A 17,462-nucleotide genomic window follows, 5' to 3' on the forward strand; every position below is an offset into this window, starting at 1 on the left:
CCCAAACCCGCAGCGTATAGGACCCTCAGGGGCACAGGCACCACCTACCACCGCCGTGCTGTTAGGAGGTGGGGGTGGTGCCGTGGACCAAGCCCCCTCGCCTCTCCCTGGCTCTACAGAGCACGTCCCCCCCATACCCCCCAGCAGTCCCTCCTGTAGAATCTTCCTCCCACTCCTGGGGAGTGGGTGGGAGGGTGAGGTGGGCTTCCCAGGGGTGGGTGCTTGGATCAGGGAGGGGGGGGAGGTTTGAGTCGAGGGTATGGAAGGAATGGAGAACAGAGGGGGCTCCTAGTGGAGGTGGGGGCTGGGGGGAGCCCCGAGGGGTCCAGGCTCAGAGCAGATGGAGGTCACGTCACCCCAGCTCTTTGAAGGAGAGAAGACACAGGTGGGGAGGGGGCTCCACCGTCACAGAGCCGGTGCCTGGGGGTGGAAAGGGGCTTTGGGGATGAGAAAACCCGGGCTCACGGTCTGTGCCCGGGATGGGAGAAGGGGCACAGCGCCTGGAAGGGGAAGGGGTTTCAGAAAAGTGTGGATCAGGCAGGCATCGGGATGGAGAGGAGGAGGGGGCGGGAGGCGGCAGGGGCTCGCGTCCCGACAGGGATGAGGGTACAGGGTGAGGTACAGCGCTGGGGTAAGGGTTTAGCCAGCACAAAAGTAGGGGGGCGGTGGCCGGGTCCAAGGACTCCAGGGTCCCGGCTCCGGCTCCGAGAAGGTGGGGATCCCGAGAAATGGAGGGAGGGCGTGGGAAGAGGAGGACCGTCGCGGTCCGGGGAGGAGGCGAGACTAGGACGGAGACGGTCTGCGCTCGGAGGGGCTGGGGTCGCGCTCTGGGACGCGGAGGGGCGGGGGGCGGGTCCCGCTCCGGGCCGCCGAGGGGGCAAGGGCCGGGGGTCCCCCGCCCGGGGAGGAGGGGGCCTCGCGGGTCCCGGCGGGGGCGCAGGAGGGCGGCGTCGGGAGCGCCCGGGGTGGGGGGAGAGGGGGCTGGGGTCCCGGCCGGCGCGTACTCACGTCCAGGATGACGGCGGTGCCCCCGCGCGGCGAGCCGGGCCCCGGGCCGGGGCCGGGGTCCGCAGCGGGGGCGTCGGGGGCGTCGGGGGCCAGCGGCGCCCGGGGCTCGCCCATCCTGGCGCCCACCCAGCGCAGCAGCCCGCCTAGCGCCCGGCCCTGCGGCGGCGGCTCCCGGAGCAGCCTGTGCGCGCCGGCCCTGCACAGGCGCGCCGCCCGCTCGCACATCGCGCCGCGCCCGCCGCCGCCGCCGCCCGGAAGCCCGCCGACCCCCGCCCGGCCCGCGGCCCGCCCCCGCGCGACCCCTCCCCGCCGCCGCCGCCGCCCGCGCCGCCCCGCCCTCCCTCCCTCTGCCCCGCGGCCGCGGCCACCGCGGGGACGGGCCGGCGCCGGGGGACGGGGGAAGGGGGGGCGCTCCGCCTGGACCCCGAGCCACGTGCCTCGTGTCCACCTCTCCCCCCCACCCCGCCCCCGGCGGCCGGGCGCGGCGGCGGGGGGCGAACCGCGGGGGCGCGGTGTTGGGGGCTGGACCCCAGCCTGGCCACTGCAGGGGCGGCCCAGGAGGCGTGGGGTCGGCGGCCGTTCGGCCGCGCGGACGGGGGCTCTCTGGGGGCCGCCCCCCGAAAGTCTCCCGCTGCCCCCCTCCCGAAGGTTCCCCCACCCCACCCGTGGCGCCGACGCAAGGGCCGGAGCGCAGGTGTCCGGCGAGCGCGGAGCGCCCTCTGCTGGCTGCAGCTCCGGGGACCCGTGCACACGCGCCGGTCCTCCCCCACCACTCCTGCGGGCCTGCGGGTCCCCTCAAAACCTCCCCCACCAGCGCCCAGACTGGTGGCCCAGAACACCCCCTTCCCCTCGCACCCGATCCACCCATCGTCCATCTGTCCAAAGGACTTGTTAAGGGCCGTGCTGGGCTATGGGCTGCACTAATGGGACTGGGGTGGGGGCGGGGGTGTCCTTGGCCTCCTGGCACCTCGATCGGGGTGGCAGAGACAGATACTGGAGTGACTGCACAGATACACGAGCCTTTAATAGCCATGAACCTTGGGCCCGAACAGGGGGTTGCCCTGGGGGTAATGGAGGGGCTCCTGGCAGAGGAGACCGCCTGCACTAAGTGATCCTTCAGCTGAGAGAGTAGAAGGCGGGGACAGGGACCAGGCTGGAGGGTGGGCAGGGGCTGTGAAACCCCCCACACACCCTCCCCTCAGTTCCCTAACACAGCTGTGCCCGACTTAGGGCACCATCCCTTGTCACACAGCCCCCCAGCCCAAGGCTTTCCGGCATGGCCCTGTGCTCCGCCCCCTCCCGGGGGGCGCACCCGGCCCCCTCCCCACGCACAGAATCCGCAGACACAGGAGTGGAGGCAGGTACTGGGTTTAATTGGGACCCGATTCTGGAAGGAGTAGGTCCTGGAGTCCTCTCGGCTCAGTGCTCAGCCGGTGGACCAGCAGCTTTCTCCCCAAATCACAGCCTACCCTGGCCCGTGGCCTCTGTTCCCACTCTGGACACTAGTCCCAGTCCGGGCAGCCTGGGTTCCCTGCTCGTCTTCATCCGAGAGGCTGCCACCTGGGCTCAGGGCCCCTCCCGTCTCCTGCCAGGAGAGGCCCCCGGCCCTCGCTGGGGTGTCCTGCGGGGCTGTAGGAACCTCCCCTCCTCGTTAGGGCCTGGGTACAAGGAGGCCAGGCCAGGCGTTAGGGTGGCTTCCTGGCCTCCTTCCTCAGCAGGGAGCTGGCCACGGCCAGGGCCCCACCCTGCACGAAACGCACAAAATTGTCCCCTGCCAGCGGCCCCACAGCGTACAGGCCCTCCTGGTGGGTGCTCTGGTACGTGAAAGCGTCCACATCGATGGGGTTCCTTTTGGTGCTCAGGGGCTGGTCAGGGTCCACGGCCAGGTTTGCGCCCGCCCCGGGGAGGAAGGAGAGGTCGGGGTGGGAGCCGATGAGTACCAGCACCAGGGCGACTCCGAAGACCTTCTGCAGCCCCCCGGGGTCCTGCAGCACGGCCTGGCGGTCCTCCTTGAGGAGCACCAGCCGGTGCTCGGGGAGGCTGCGGTAGCCCTCGTAGGGGCCGGGCGACAGGACGGACCGCTCCCGCAGCATCTGGTACACCTTGTGGTACTCGGGGTACAGCATCTTGGGCAGCTGGTTGAAGACCAGGCCGGGGTCGTCCACGGCCCGGCGGAAGGCGTGGATCACGGGGATGTTGTAGTGGCGGGCGTAGAGGACCGCGTCAGCGGCCGACAGCCCCGCGCCCACGATGAGGACGGGGTCCGAGCCCGGGCTCACTGTGCCCGCCCGCGTGGCTGCCTCCAGGGCCGAAAGCTCGTAGTGGACGAAGGGCAGGGCCTCCCCGGGGATGCCCAGCCGGGCCGGGCTGTCCGACGAGCCTGTGGCCAGCACCACGTTGCGGGCGCACAGGGAGAAAGGCTGCCGGCTCTGGTCCTCGGTGGTCAGGAAGCCGCTCACCTGGAAGAGGGGGCCGGGCTCCCGGGCCCCGGGGCCGCTGGACTCAGGCGTCCCCCACTCCACGGCTGTGACGACAGCACCGGACACGAAGTTGTGGCCCAGGCCCTTCTTGGTCACGTAGTCCCTGTAGTAGTGAGCGATGTCCCCAGCTGTGGCCCTGCTGTTGCGAAGACCTCTGGAGGGAAGGACGGGGGAGGGAGGGTGTCAGACAGCTGACGGGGATGTGGGAGCCGTCAGGGGCGACGGGGTGACCAGGCCGGCGGTAGGCCCTGGAGCTGGACGGTGGCTCCGCCTCCCCGCTGTGGGACTCGGTTTACCCCCCCCGGAGCCTCCAGCTCCTCGTGTGTACAACAGAGCTAGTTCGGGTACTCATGAGGGTGGGGTGGGGGAGAGCGTGGCCTCCAGAAGCGGGCGGCCTGGGTTCAAATCCTGACTCCACTGCTGGTGAGCTATGGGCCTCAGTTTCCTCATTTGTGCAGCGGGGATGATGGTGGCGTTGGAACTACTTCCTGTGGTGGCTGAGAGGGTCGGACAGTGATGTGAACGGGGACCTCAGGCCAGAACCTGCCCGGTGGTGAGCGGCAGGAGACAGTCACCCCTGCTCCCAGGGCTGGACACTGAGCTACGGAAAGCTGCGAGGATCCTGTTCCTGTCGAGTCCAGGAAGCTGGTGTGTGGAGTTAGAGGTGGCGGAGTGGCCGGCCGCAGGCGGGAGGAAGGGGGCTGTGCTGGGGGCGGGTGCAAGGGGGGCTCCCGGGGCTGGGGGCGTCTGGCTCTTGGTTCTGGGCAGCTGCCGTGCAGGCGTGAGCTCCTGCAGACATTCCACCCGCCCGCTGGAGTGGGGCACGCTTCCTGGACTTCACTAAACCCATTGATTTAAAAGCAGCCCCTGCAAAGCCCTTGGCAGAGTCCCCCCCACGCCCCGCAAGGGCAGAGGCTGATTCACCGCCAGTGTTGTTCCTCTTGCTTTCGCTCTCAGTGCTTCCCTGCCTGAGCTAAAGGCTTGGGCGCCATCCCAGCTCCGCCGCCCGCCTGTGTGACCGCAGGTGGGTTATGTTCTCCAGCTGCGGACACGTTGTTCAGGAGGAACTCGCTGAAGGAGAATCCTACGAGGGGCGCCTGGGGGGCGCAGCTGGTTGAGGGTCTGACTCTTGGTTTTGGCTCAGGTCCTGCTCTCGATCGTGAGATCGAGCCTCATGTTGGACTCTGCATTCTGCGCAGAGTCTGCTTGTCCCTCTGTCTCTGCTCCTCCCGCCTCCCCCCCCCCCCCGACCCAAAACAAAAAAATGGAGGACCCTAGGTGACACCCACCAGGCCCCGTGGTAGCGCCAGCTCACACGGCATGCCCAAGGCCCCCGAGCTCCCCACTCGCCAGTCTGCTTCTGGAACTGGAACTCTGGGGTCTGTGTCTGTGGGTTTGTCACTTCCCATTCTCTGAGTAAAGACTGTTCCAGAGAATGGTCCCGAGATGCTACAGACTGTTCTAAGAAGGGCAGGTGGGAAAGGAGGAAAGCCCAGGACTGGGCGGGGCTTGAGTGCCCGGGAGGGCAGGGGGCGTGGCCCTTGTGGGCGTGGCCCTGCCCTAGGAGCGGACGGGAGATCGGCCGAGTGGGCAGTATTAAGCAGTCCCGTAAAAGGAGGATGGCAAACACAGCCTTCGCCACCGGACACCCTTATGCCCTATCCTGTCCTTAAAAGCAGAATATAAAAGGTGTGTCTAGAGTTAAAATTGAAGTCCTTGTCTCTCTCTGGATATCTTTGTATCAGATCTGCAGGAACACAGAGTCTTTCCGAAACTGAGTTGCGGCGGGGGGACAACAGGCCCCTGTCATGGCCCTTGGGGGTCGGAGGGAACAGGGTATCACACAAGGTCAACCACCACCCGAGTGGCGATCCGCTGTTTGCCAAGCCCCAGCCCGCGGAGCACTGGGCAATGTGGTGCCTCGATTCCCGGGAGGGGCAGGGCTGGAATTCATCTGCTCAGCGACCAAGCTGTTCCCCCAGGACAGCCAGACGGGTGGGAGTCGAGGGGTCCCGATGGAGCTAGAAACAAGACGGGGGAAGCACCCCCGAATGGAAGAGCAATGGAGAGGCGTCGGGTTGGGCTGAGCTGTCTTCCTTGTCTATGTGTGGTCAAGTTTCTCTGACAAGAGCGTTTCAAAAAGGAAGTGCATCCTACTCGCTGACCTTGAAGGAAAGAAATTATTGCAGGCCAGGCTTGAGGGGTGGGAAGGGCCAGCTGTCACGTCAGTGTCCCTTAGGGGCTGGGATGCTCCCAGGGGCCATGCTGGGGTGGGGGGCGGTTTGTCCATCAGGCGGCGGGAGCACTGGCAGGGGGTCTTGGGGTGAGCCCAGCCCCCTGTGGTCCTGGGCAAGTCTTTCCCCATCCGAACCTCAGTTTCCCGTCCCGAAGTAAGGAGGGGTGGGCTAGTGGGAACGCAGAGCCCTTTTACCTCTGGCTGCTGGGCTCGACGTCCAGGGGAGGCCCAGTCACCCCCGCCCTCCCCGGGCTCTCCCGAGCCGCCTCACCTGCGCCTCCTACGCATCCACTCCTTCACCTGCAGGTCCGGGAGCCCCATCCACTGGCCTTGGCTAAGCGTCACCATGGAGCCTTCAATGGACTGTATGCGAAAGGAGTCCTTTGGTCCAGGCCTCTTCATGCCCCCAAGCCGGTAGGGAGGGAGGGCATGGGAGACCTTCGCTGGGGTGGGTGCAGGAAGGGCAGGTGGGGAGCAGGGAGAGGAGGGCCGGGAGAGCAGGAATGTGAGGGAAGGGAGAGGCGGGGCGTGGGAGAGCCCTGACTTTCGGGAGGGAGTCTCTCCGAGACCTTGGGCACATTCAGCCCAAAGCCCTTCTCGCCCTCTCCCAGCTCCCCCTTACATGCCAGGCTCCCCCGGGCAGGTTCCGGCCGAGGACCACATGGGGGATGGCTCGCTCCTTCTGGTGCTTCCAGGTGAGAACGGACTCCATGCTTCCCCCAAAGTCTGTGTCCGGGCGCAGGAGGGCATCAAAGAGTAGGGCCACAGGGCTTTGGCTCCGGCCTTCGAGGCCTTCAGACAGGTAATCCAGGTCCTGGAGGGGGTGCACGGGTCAGAGGGGCACTGGAGGGAGGCTGCCCAGGCCTGCGCTCCCACCCTCATATCAGGGCGGTCACACAGGCTTGGAAAATGCTGCATCACAGAAGGAGATAATGCACATCCACACAGTAAAGGCTCTGACAAGTCCCGCAGCTGCATTTACTTTTGCCAAACCCAGTATCTCTCAGGCTTCCTGGAGTAGGAGTATTTTCTCTGAGGAACTGATGTCCTGTAGAAGGCATTCTGAGAAATGCTGGTCTAGACCCAATTACTTCCTCATCAGCCAGCTTTTGAGGGGGAGGGAGCTAGGAGGATGGCTGATGCCGGAAGTGGGGGGGGGGCGGGCAATGAGTGGCCTTCCAGAAGGCAAGGGGCATGGGTGAAGGTCAGGTGCGCCCTCTTGGGCAGGGGCTGGTGAGCCGAATGATTCAGGCAGGATTTCTCGGCTTCGGTACTGCTGATGTTTGGGGTGGCTTGTGATTTGGTGGGGGCGGGGGGGGTGCGGCGCTGTCCTGGGTACTATATGGGGTTAAATGGCCTCCCTGGCTGCGACCCTGGGAGCCCGGACTGCCATTGCTCCAGTTGTGACAACTGATGTCACGACGGACTCTGCGGCCCCTCGTGTGACTAACAGATGCATCTTTCTCTTTTTGCCCCAGTTCCCTGGGGGGCGGGGGGTGTCCCCTGCCCCGTGCCCAGAGCTCTGACCCACCTGGTCCAGGATGGAGACCCCCGGGGCCTCGGCGAGCTTCCTCTGCAGTAGTGGGTGCGGGTGTTCGGCGTCCGGTTTCACATAGGGGGTGTAGCCCGACAGCAGGTAGGACAGACAGATGCCCGAGGGACCATTGCCTGAGGAGGGAGGGTGGGGGCAGAGGGCAGGGCTCTTAGGGGCAGCAGACCACTGGCTCGGAGGGCTTTGGTCTTGACCTGTCTGGCTCATTGATTTGCTCTTTATTCAGAAACATAAAACAGTGAGTCCATAGCACGGGCCAGGCGCTGTGCGTACTAACAGGGACAAAGTAAGGGACCATTGCCGAGAGCCTCCTGGGTGCTCCTTTCACAACAGGGCGATGCAGGTGACAACCACGACGTTTACGGAGTGCCTCCTAGGTGTCAAGGGACCTTAAGAACGAGACTGTAAAACGTGACAGATGCTGCTGCTGGACCAGCCCCGCACGAAGCCCTGACGTGCGATAGCCCCTCGTGTCCCCCGGTAACATTAGCAAGGTTCTGGCTATCCTTTTTCCCTTTCACACTGGAGGAAGCTGGGGCTCAGAGAGGTTAAGTAACTTGCTTGTGGTCACACAGCAACACGACAGATTCTAAGATCACTAAGAACTCGTCATGTCCTCCCAGAGCTGTGTGGCTGGTCAGACAGATGAGAAAGATCTTTTTTATTTATTTATTTATTTATTTATTTATTTGACAGAGAGAGAGATCACAAGTAGGCAGAGAGGCAGGCAGAGAGAGGAGGAAGCAGGCTCCCTGCTGAGCAGAGAGCCCCATGTGGGACTCGATCCCAGGACTCCGAGATCATGACCTGAGCTGAAGGCAGCGGCTTAACCCACTGAGCCACCCAGGAGCCCCCAGATGAGAAAGATCTTAACAGGCTAGATTCCTGTGCTCTGGGTGGGGGTGGGTGGGGCGAGCTGGGCAGGGAGGCTAAGGAGGGGTACAGCGCCCCCGCAGGGCTTCCAGTCCCCAAGCCTGGATGAGTCACACTGCTCATCTGTGGCGCTTCTTGGGCATTTACCCCCGTGACACTGCTTGTCTCCTTCTGTCTCCCGGCCCCCCTTATCTTGTGCTGTGCAGAGTATCACCCATATGCACCGTGCCCTTAGGACAAACCATATGCAGTCACCGACGTTCAGCCGTTTCTGATTTACAGAAATGGCCTTTGAATCCGGGAGGGGCCGTCTGTCCCCATTCTGCAGACTGGAGGACAGAAACCCCGTGCTTCCGCCGCGTCTGCCTCACGTGGCCCCGAGCACCGTGCCGGGTACAAGGTAGACACAGTAGCCCTTGCAGGCTTAGGGCCCGGCCCTTGCCCATGCTGGACAGTCTCCGTGGACAGTTCTTCTCCGACTTCAGGGGTTCTTGGAGGGGTCACGGGGAATGACATTTTGTAAATTGCTAGGCCTAGCACCAGGCACGTCCTGAATGCTCAACGGCCAATTTTAAAGACAACTTTTGTAAAGAAATGCCCGGCCTGGGCCTGCCTGGCTCCCGACCCTCACCCCAGGGGTTCACCGCAGCCCGTCCTCCCGGATGCACTCACCGATGATGGCGACCGTGAGGGGCTCTGAGCTGCCGCCGCCGAGGGGGTCCTTTCTCCAGCTGCTCATGGCTGTGGCTGGTGGGGGGCTCGCAGCTGGCAGCTGACCTGGGGGCAAGCGGGGAGAAAGGGCTACTCCATGAGCCTGGGGTGTCATGCACTCCCTTCCCGGCTACGGGGTGTTGTCCTGTGGCCCTCAGGGTCAAGTCCAATGTCCTTGCTGAGGCCTATCAGCATGCCACTCCCCTGCTCTTTCTCTCCTTCCCACACCTGTCACAGTCCAAACAAACCGCCTCCCCTCAAACGGCAGGGTCCCCTCCTCCAGCCCAGTGACCTCACTCCAGGTCTGAGCCTCACCCCTCTCTCCCCATTTCACCAGCAGACAGTAACAATACCCCCAGCTCATGGGCCATCTTCCGTAAGCCCTCCCCTGCCCCGCGGCAAGCCCTGCCCAGCACTTCTGCGACCCCCACAGTCCCCACCCCACAATCCAGTCCTCAGGCTCCGGGTAGCCAGTGGCCTCTGGAGCCATTGCCCAGCAAGATGCCTCCTAGCTGGTGACCACAGGCCCATTCCTGGACCTCTCTGGGTCTGATTCCTCATCTAGAAAATGGGAATAATAATAGTTTCTACCCTGTTGGGTTGTTGGGGGGACACAGGGAGGTAATCGCCGTGAAGCACTGGCTGGAGCGAATATGCCACTGGGCAAGGACGGGAGCCCACTGCCAGCTCCAGCCGCTCAGGCGGAACAGGTAGCCTTGAAGCTTGGCAAGCCGGGCGTCACTGGGGTTGGGGAAAATGCCCGTGAACTTGCCAGTTTCTGGAACACCTACGCCCCCTGCTGGCCACTGGCCTGCAGCGCATCACCCATGGGGACCTAAACCCAGTTCCTGGGGGGGCAGGTACCAGAGGGAGGGAGGGAGGGTCCAGACCCGCCTGCTCCACCTCCCCCACACCCAGCTAAGGGGGCCTCCGACCTCACCCGCTGCCCACACGCTGCCGTCCTGGGGGCCTCAAGACAACGGAGCGTGTGGCCTTTAGCATGGACCTAGTTACTCCTCACACGGCCGCACGCAGGAAGCCCTGTCGGTGACGACCCCAGGTCACAGATGTGTCACCTGGAGCCCAGAGAGGGCGCACAGTTGCTCAGTGTCACAAAGTTGGCTTTGAAACCGGTGCCGAGGCTTTCGCTGTGTGTGCACTGTGCGTGCCACCGGCCTGCCCCAGTGAGACGCGGGGTCACACACACGCGTCCAAGAGTGAGTGGGCTGTCACGTGCCACCCCCAACCCCCAAGCAGCCAGGGATGGGGGCCCAGGGTCACAGCCCGCAGAAGTCTTCTGGATTTTGATGTGCATGCTCAGATTTGGAAAAGTGGGCAACCAATTTGCACTTGGAAGAAAAAGTCTTGACTGGGGACCAGACGTGTTCGGGGCCAGAATACGACCTCCACACGTGCAGAGGGACGGACACACCAGCATCCACCCGGAGCAGATGGAAAGGAAGAGCCCCGCCCCCTGCCCCCAGCAACAGGCCGGTGAGACGACTGGTGTTGCTCCCCGACCGGTGTTGCTCCCCGGGGACGACAAGGGACCTTGCCCCGCACTTTAGGAATGGCTTGCACCTAAGTGGTGGCACTGGGCTGACGGCGCTCAGAGGGGAACCGTGTCACCTCGGCCAGCGGGTGAGGAAAGGGTGGTCTGCGGCGGAGGACCCACAGCGGAAGTGTCAGTCACGGGGCATGTCAAGGATGTCATCATCCTGGGAACGGTCCCCCTGCCGCTGGACCCCGGGGCCCCAGGGCCTGAAAGATGGCAGCAGGGACTGCGCGGCCTTCTCCAAACAGGGTTCCCTGCAGGGGCTGAGCTGTGTGCCCGGGGCGAGGGTCTGGGGGGCGCCCCCCACCACTACCCCCATCTCCACCACAAAGGGCTCACGTTCGCGCACGTCTACGAGCTGGCTGCGTGCCAAGCATGTTCTAACCACTTTATACACGTTAACTCATTTAACCCTTATTTAACTGGGTACCCTTCCACTCACTCCCGTACTACAGACAGAGCAGCTGAGGTCAGGGAGCCGGGCTCCAGAGTGCAGAACGACAGGGTGTGACAGCTTCTGCCAGAGGCCGTGGGGAGCAGGACGGCCGTTCCCCAGCACGCGCTCCGAGAACCTCCCAACAGCCCCAGGTCCCCACCCCTCATCCCTCCTGTCTCCGGGAATAACGGCAATGGGGACCCATGCCATGTCCTTGCTGAGAGCTCCATAGGCCTTACAACTTTAATTCTCATGGCAACCCACTTCACTGATGTGAAGACTGAGGCTCAAGGTGGTGAAGCCATGCCCCCGAGGTCAAAGAGCCAGTGGGAGACAGATCCAGAGTTTGAACCCTGGGGTTTGAGTCCACGAGGGCTCCCCATGGCCCCGCAGAATGAGCACGCCCATGCTGAGCCACGCCCTTCACCCCTCTTGTCCCTTTGACCTTCTCCTCCCCCATCCCACAGAGGCAAGAGGCACGCCTAGGAGCCCTTGGTTCGCCTCTTATCCTGCTTCCTGGAAGGTGGAGGGATCCATTTCCCATCAGAGCTTTTGGGCTCCAAGTTCAGTGCTCCCTTCCAGAAGCCTCCAGCTGCCACATACATGAGGTCACCACCCCGAGGTCACTTCCTGTGCAGCATCCCCGAGCAGCTGAGAACTCTCATTACCTTGGAGGACCGCACACGCTGCCAAGGGGCAGCAGACGATCTGAAACTATTTTCATTTTCACTTATGCGTTTTAGTTTTGTGGCGCTGGAACGGCCAACTTTTAAAGTTCACTTTTTGTTCGCGTCCCTCCTGAAGACAGCAAGTGCCAACTGCAAACAGCTCCGGGGAGAGTCTGTCATTCACAGAAGCAAATAAGCAAAGAAAAAATGGGAACATCGGCCGCCTTCAACGACGGGTGTTTCCTTGAAGTCTGCAGCACCGGCACTTCCTAGCGTTCCCGGGGCTCCGAGCCTCGGGACACCTGCACCGCGGCATTTCCTGGGCACCGCTGGGGGCCCTTTGCTCACTCGACTTTGGATCCCGGCCACGCCCAGCCCAGCCAGAGGGCGTTCTTAACCCTGGGGCGGGAGGGAGAGACCAGGGTCGGGCCGGAGGGGGCTTCTGGCCCAGGAACGTCCCAGACGCTGCCAACGAGTTCAGGTCCTGCCGGCCGCCGACCGTCGGAAGGTGGGCAAGGTGCCCGGAGGAAAAGACCGTGGGAACGGTGCCACCAGGAAAGGGACGTGAGGCTGAAGCGGGTCCGTGGACACGAGCGCTACCTGCCCGCAGCCCCGGGGCCCAGCGGGGTGCGCCCCTCCCGCCCGGGCCTCCCCCACCTGGAGCAGCGCCGCCCCGTGCCCAGCGCCCCAAGCCTGTCAGGCGCCCAGTGCCCGGGCCGCAGGGTGCGGGGACGAGAGGCGCTCCCGGCCCGGCTGCAGGACCCAGTGGCGGGCGGCGGGCAGCGCGCCGAGGCGGCCACACCTCCCTCCCCTGCGGCGAGCGGCGTCACGTGGGCGGGCGGCGGCCGAGGGGGCCGGGCACCTGGGGACGCGGCGGCGGAAGAGCGTCCGGCCCGGCCCGCGGCGCCCCCCGCCCCCCGTTTCCCCCCCGCCGCGCCCGCCCTGCTCAGGCCACTCACCTGACCAGCGCGGGGGGCGCGGCGAGCCTGGCCTGGCGCGCGCCGGGAGGGCCGGCTCTCGGGGCCTCCGCGGAGCAAGTGGCCGTCTGCCCGAGGGGACCGAGGAGGCTGTGCGAGGCGGCGAGGCCGGGGTATTTCACCGCCCGGGAGGAGGCGGGCGGGGGCGGGGCCAGGAAAACCACTTTCATAAGCGTGAGTCAGCAGGGGCCCGGGATGAATGAACTTGCACCAGACCCACGGCCGGCGGCCTTAAAGGGACCCCGCCGCGGGGCGTGGGGGTGTCAGGCGCCCCCCTCCCCGGGCGCGGGGGCTCAGTCAGTAAATAGAGGACCCAAAGGCCCCCGATCCAGCCAACGCGGCCTTTTCTCCTAGGCAGGTGGCCCTTGAAGTGCAGAAGGACACCCAAGGGGCACTTGGTGCCGCCCCCTTCTTCACTCAGACTCGCCCCACCCCGTATAAAGCCTTCGGGCATCAGCCTGTCCAGGGTGAGAGTCTGGATCTGTCACTTCCTGGGCAAGCTGCCTCAGTTTTCTCATCTGAAAAATGGGGCCAGCGAACAGGCTGTCCCTCCTGGGGGGTGTGGCAGTTGGGGGATGCCATTCTTGGCTCCCACGCCTCAAACATAAAGCCGCGCCCTGGGTCGGTTCCCGGGTTATTTTCTCCGCACACTTGCTGATCCTTCCTTATTACTGCATTGTCTGTCCCCAGACCAGGTTGTGGGTTCTGCGCGGGCAGGAAGTGTGTCCGCTTCATCCCGAATCTGGAGTAGTGCTCAGGGAGGGAGGGAGGGAGGAGGGGTAGAGTTGGAGCGGTGTCTGGCCCGTAGAACTCGGTGCACATCAGCCGCGATTTTCATCACTGATGTGACTGGTAGCCAGGCCGTCCTTTCCTGTCTGGGGACTTCCCTGTAGTTGGGGGGCCTGTGGGAGGCCAGGGAGGCACTCACCTTGCACGCAAAGGTTGAAGGGGGCACTCAAAACACTCAGTGATGAAGAAGATCGTGTTTTCGTGCAAAATTTTTTTGAAAATCAAAATTAGGGGCGCCTGCCTGGATCAGTCGGGGGAGTGTGTGACTTGATGGCGGGTTGTGAGTTTGAGCCCCATGTTGGGTGTAGAGATCACGTAATAAACAAATAAAGTTCTAAAAAGTCAATAGTAGTGCACGAAGTGGAGGATGAACCGAGTATTAAAATTTCAGGACTCAACGGGACCCGTAACCGTGCCGTGCTGAGCCATACTGGAGCCTGACGCTAAAGGAAAAATCAGAATACTGATACTGTCTTTATTCGAAACTTTGCTATTTTCTTCATCCTGCATTTTGGGCACTACTCTCGATTTTTAAAAATATCATGGGAATCCAACACTGTGAGTCTCAATCGATGATGGAACGCTTCAGTGCCCCTTCTGGTTTGTGTGGTCCCCCTCCTGGGGCTGGTGGCCACAGGGGATGGGGTTAGAATGTGCACACTGTAGACTATGTACAGGGAGGGGCCGGGGGGGATGGGGAGGGCAGGGACCAGGTCGGACCATGGGGCTCTTTTGGGGACAGGGTCTGGCGTCCCACCAACGAAAGATACCTCTGAGGAGGCAGAGTCCTGTTGGGGCTGGGGAGGGGAGAGCCGGGGTGGGGAGGGGGAAAGAGGGGAGCTGGCTAGCGCAGGGAGGGGCTGGAGGGAACTGAGGGATTGGGGGCAGCATAAAGAACTGGGCGAGAAGGGAGACCCTGGGCTTAGGGAGATTAGGGGACGGGAGCCTGGGAAGGGGGCTGCACCAGGCCAGGTGTGAGGGGAGCACGTCCCTCCTGCCTCCGCTCTCCTCCTGCTGGGGGGGTCACAGGCATCTGCCCTGTGCCCACGACCCCACTCTCAGAAGGGCCTGCACTGGGTGTCACGCTCTGCTGTCCCCACTCTGAAATCCTTATTCATTGTTGAATGAGGGGGTCCCTTGTTTTCATGTTGCACGGGGGCCCACAAACCACACCCTGCCTGTGGTGAGCTGGGCCAGCGGGGCTCTGGGCGGGGGGGGGGGGGGGGGGTTCTGGTAAGGCACTGCCCAGGGGGAAGTGGCCTTCTCCGTTCTTTTCTTCTGGGGTCCTGGGCAGCAGCGCCGTGTGGGGTCACGTGACACTGTCCCTGGCATGTGGCGGGGCAGCGGGAAGCCCAGAGTACCGCTCCCCAGCTGGCTTCTAGTCCCTTGTAGGTATGCTGTATGACCTTAGCTGTGGCCTACCTCTCTGGGCTTCTGTTCCGACATTCCTGGACACTTGGAATGGGTACCCCCTGCCACCCCCCTCCCCCGCCCACGCCAGGAGCCCAGGACAGTCCCAGCACGGGGAGGGCAGCTTCCCTCTGACCTACCTCTCGCACGGGCTGTATCTTTCCCCGGCAGCCACCTGGCTGTGGCTGTGTCCACTTCCCCATCCCAGGCTCTGGACTGCAACACCCCAGTGTGTTTGGATGTGTAAACTGAGGCAGAGAGAGACAACCCCAAGTCAGAGACTCCCACCTGGAGCATCTCGGCCCCTGTGGGGCAAGGCTGGGGCTCAGGGTCAGAGAGGAAGGCCTGAGAAGGAAGCAGGCCCCCAGGTGCCCCATCTCTGGCTCTGGCCCTTCCTCCCTCCCACTGACCTGCCCCACCACCCCCACTGGCCCTGACCCCTTTTCTGGATTTGGAAAATTTGCTGATGCAGAGAATTGTGGGCGAGATGTGGACTTTCTTCCCCGTTGCCTGTTTTTTTCTGCCAGGAGATTGTGGGAAATAGAAAGTGTTGAGTGGCTTCCAAAAAGCTCGACCAAGACAAAGACTGATAATGTCACGGGCGACCAGGGATGATGGTTAGGGGGGCCATGGAGAAGGAAGAAGCAAGGCAGGCAGACTTGGGGTGACTGGCTTTCTCGGACTCTGCTGGGCGCCCTGATCCTTCTACACCTGCCTGTCCCCTTCTCCCCCACGAGTCTGGGTGGCCGGGACGCCTCTGGGTCCAGAAGTACTGAAACTAGGGTTGGAGGATGTAGCAAATAAAAGTTACAGGCACACTGGGGTGCCTGGGTGGCTCAGGTCGTGATCCTGGGGTCCTGGGGTCGAGCCTCACACGGGGCTCCCTGCTGGGCAGGAAGCCTGCTTTTCCCTCTTCCACTCCCCCTGCTTCTGTTCCCTCTTTCATGGTCTCTCTCTCTCTCTCTCTGTCAAATACATAAAATCTTTAAAATAAATAAAATTACAGGCACACAGGCCACTGAAATTATATAAGAAAGAAGTATGAGCCTAAATGTGTCCCATGCAATATTTAAGATATACTTACACTAAAAATATTTTTTTCATTTTTTTTAATCTGAAATTCACGTGGGCAGCCTGTAAGCTATAAAGGTAAAATACCATAGATTTGGAGAGTTAGGATTAAAAAAAAAGGTAAAACGTCTCATTAATAATGTTTATGTGGATTACGTGTCCAAGTGAAAATATTGTGGACATCTGGGGTTAAATAAGGTCTATTATTAAAATTAATATCACCTGTTTCTTTTTTACGCCTTTAATGTGGTGACTGGAAAATTTACACATGTGGTTGTCGTTAGGCTTCTGCGGGACGTGGGCACCTGCTGCTTCTGCCAACAGCGATGTTCCCGGATTCGACAGCGAAAGCCCCGCTGTGTTCCGGGAACACTTTCGGTCCCTGGGAAACCGCACCGGTTGGGCATCTGGACCACTCATTGCAAGAAGCTGGGCAGTGTGCCCTAGGAGAGGTGCGTCCCTTCTGAGCCTCAGTTTCCCCATCAGGGCACTGGATTTGCAAAGTGGTGACAGCTGTGGCAGGGGCCCAGCCCCAAGGAGGGGCTCAGACGCAGCAGCCCCTACCCTACCCCCCGGGCCTCCCCCAAACTCCCTGCACGTGCTTGGGCGCTGGGGAACCAGCGGAGGGAGAATAGGGTAGCGTCAGGGTGCCTCCCTGGGGTCCTGGAAATTTAAGGATCCCTCGTGCCCCTTACCAAAACCACCATTCCTCTCCCCCTACGAAATCCTAGCACTATTCCCGGGGCTGCTTCCGGCCCCCCCTTCCCTCCTCCCTTGTGGCAGGTCCCATAGCACGGCCACTTGCCGGACACCTCCAGGCTGTAGACAGAATGTTCTTTATACATCGCTGAGGCTCAGAGAGGCCAGTCTGGAGCCCGAGGTCACACAGCTTGAGCGATAGAACTGGGGCTTGAACTGGACACTTCCAGCGAAAAGGGAGACAGTGAACAAGCAAAGGAACAAAGCCTCCTTCCCGCCTGGAGCACAGAGGCACACACAGCCTGCAGAACTCTCCAGAAGGGCCTGCCTACCACCATGGTCCTCCTCTGGTCTGTATGCATTTTGGGGACGGGAGCGTTTGATCTGTGCGCTTAGTGCGGTGAGGACAGGCTGCACGGGGCTGCTGTGCTCCCATTCTACAGGTGAGGAAGCTGAGGCCCTGTTAAGCGTGGCCCCAAGTCACAGCCAGCGGTACAGTGGGACTGCGCCCAGAAGCCCTGGATGGACGAGAGCAGGCCCTTCCGGCACGTGACACCAGGGCTAATATTTGCCATTTACAAAGCCTTGTCACCACCTTATCTCAACTCCCCCCAGGCAGGGGGTGGGCAAATATTTTCAATAGCAAGTGGAGTTGACCGATGAAGAAACCGGCGTGGGGGGGGGGGAGGTGGTGTTTGCCCAAGGCCACTCTTCCCGGTGAAGTGGCGGAGGGAACTCGGGCTTGAGACCACGCGGGGACCGTTGTGAGCTGCTGGGGCCCAGCCCAGACTGGGTTCATGACCCCGGGAGTTGCTGCAGATCCCTGGGGAAATGAGGTCAGAACTGGAGGAGCCCCCCCCCCCCCCCGCCAACAGAGAGACCGGGAGGTCAGAACCACAGGCAGAGGGCGGGTTGGGCCCCGGAGGAGAGTCTGCACCTGGACTGGGGGCGAACCTGGTGGGGGGCTCAGCCCCATCCTACAGCCGCGTGCTCTGCT

The 17,462-nt window shown here is 62.7% G+C and overlaps 2 protein-coding genes across 4 annotated transcripts in view; both read right to left on the reverse strand.

The window, feature by feature from the left end:
• The window catches only part of NECAB2 (N-terminal EF-hand calcium binding protein 2), a 28,043-nt gene extending 26,810 nt beyond the window's left edge, over window positions 1-1,233 (reverse strand). Inside the window, exon 1 of the mRNA XM_045987488.1 lies at window positions 1,009-1,233. Coding sequence (XP_045843444.1) covers window positions 1,009-1,233 — 225 coding nt within the window. The remainder of the gene's footprint in view (window positions 1-1,008) is intronic.
• Window positions 1,234-2,360: 1,127 nt separating this feature from the next.
• OSGIN1 (oxidative stress induced growth inhibitor 1) lies at window positions 2,361-13,132 on the reverse strand. Of its 3 annotated transcripts, none has more exons than XM_045987921.1 (6): window positions 12,479-13,132; window positions 8,822-8,926; window positions 7,256-7,392; window positions 6,347-6,538; window positions 5,996-6,087; window positions 2,361-3,642 (listed from the first exon to the last, which is right to left on the reverse strand). In XM_045987921.1, exons 2-6 carry the CDS (start codon window positions 8,886-8,888, stop codon window positions 2,694-2,696), a joined length of 1,437 nt encoding a protein of 478 aa, XP_045843877.1. In that variant the 5' UTR covers window positions 8,889-8,926; window positions 12,479-13,132; the 3' UTR covers window positions 2,361-2,693. The 3 variants fall into 3 exon arrangements, with proteins under 3 accessions (XP_045843877.1, XP_045843878.1, XP_045843879.1); XM_045987922.1 differs by lacking the exon at window positions 12,479-13,132 and adding an exon at window positions 11,520-11,798; XM_045987923.1 differs by lacking the exon at window positions 12,479-13,132 and adding an exon at window positions 9,755-9,883.
• Between the last annotated feature and the right edge of the window lie 4,330 nt (window positions 13,133-17,462).

Source organism: Meles meles, chromosome 19 (assembly GCF_922984935.1).
Source record: "Meles meles chromosome 19, mMelMel3.1 paternal haplotype, whole genome shotgun sequence".
Classification (NCBI taxonomy): domain Eukaryota; kingdom Metazoa; phylum Chordata; class Mammalia; order Carnivora; family Mustelidae; genus Meles; species Meles meles.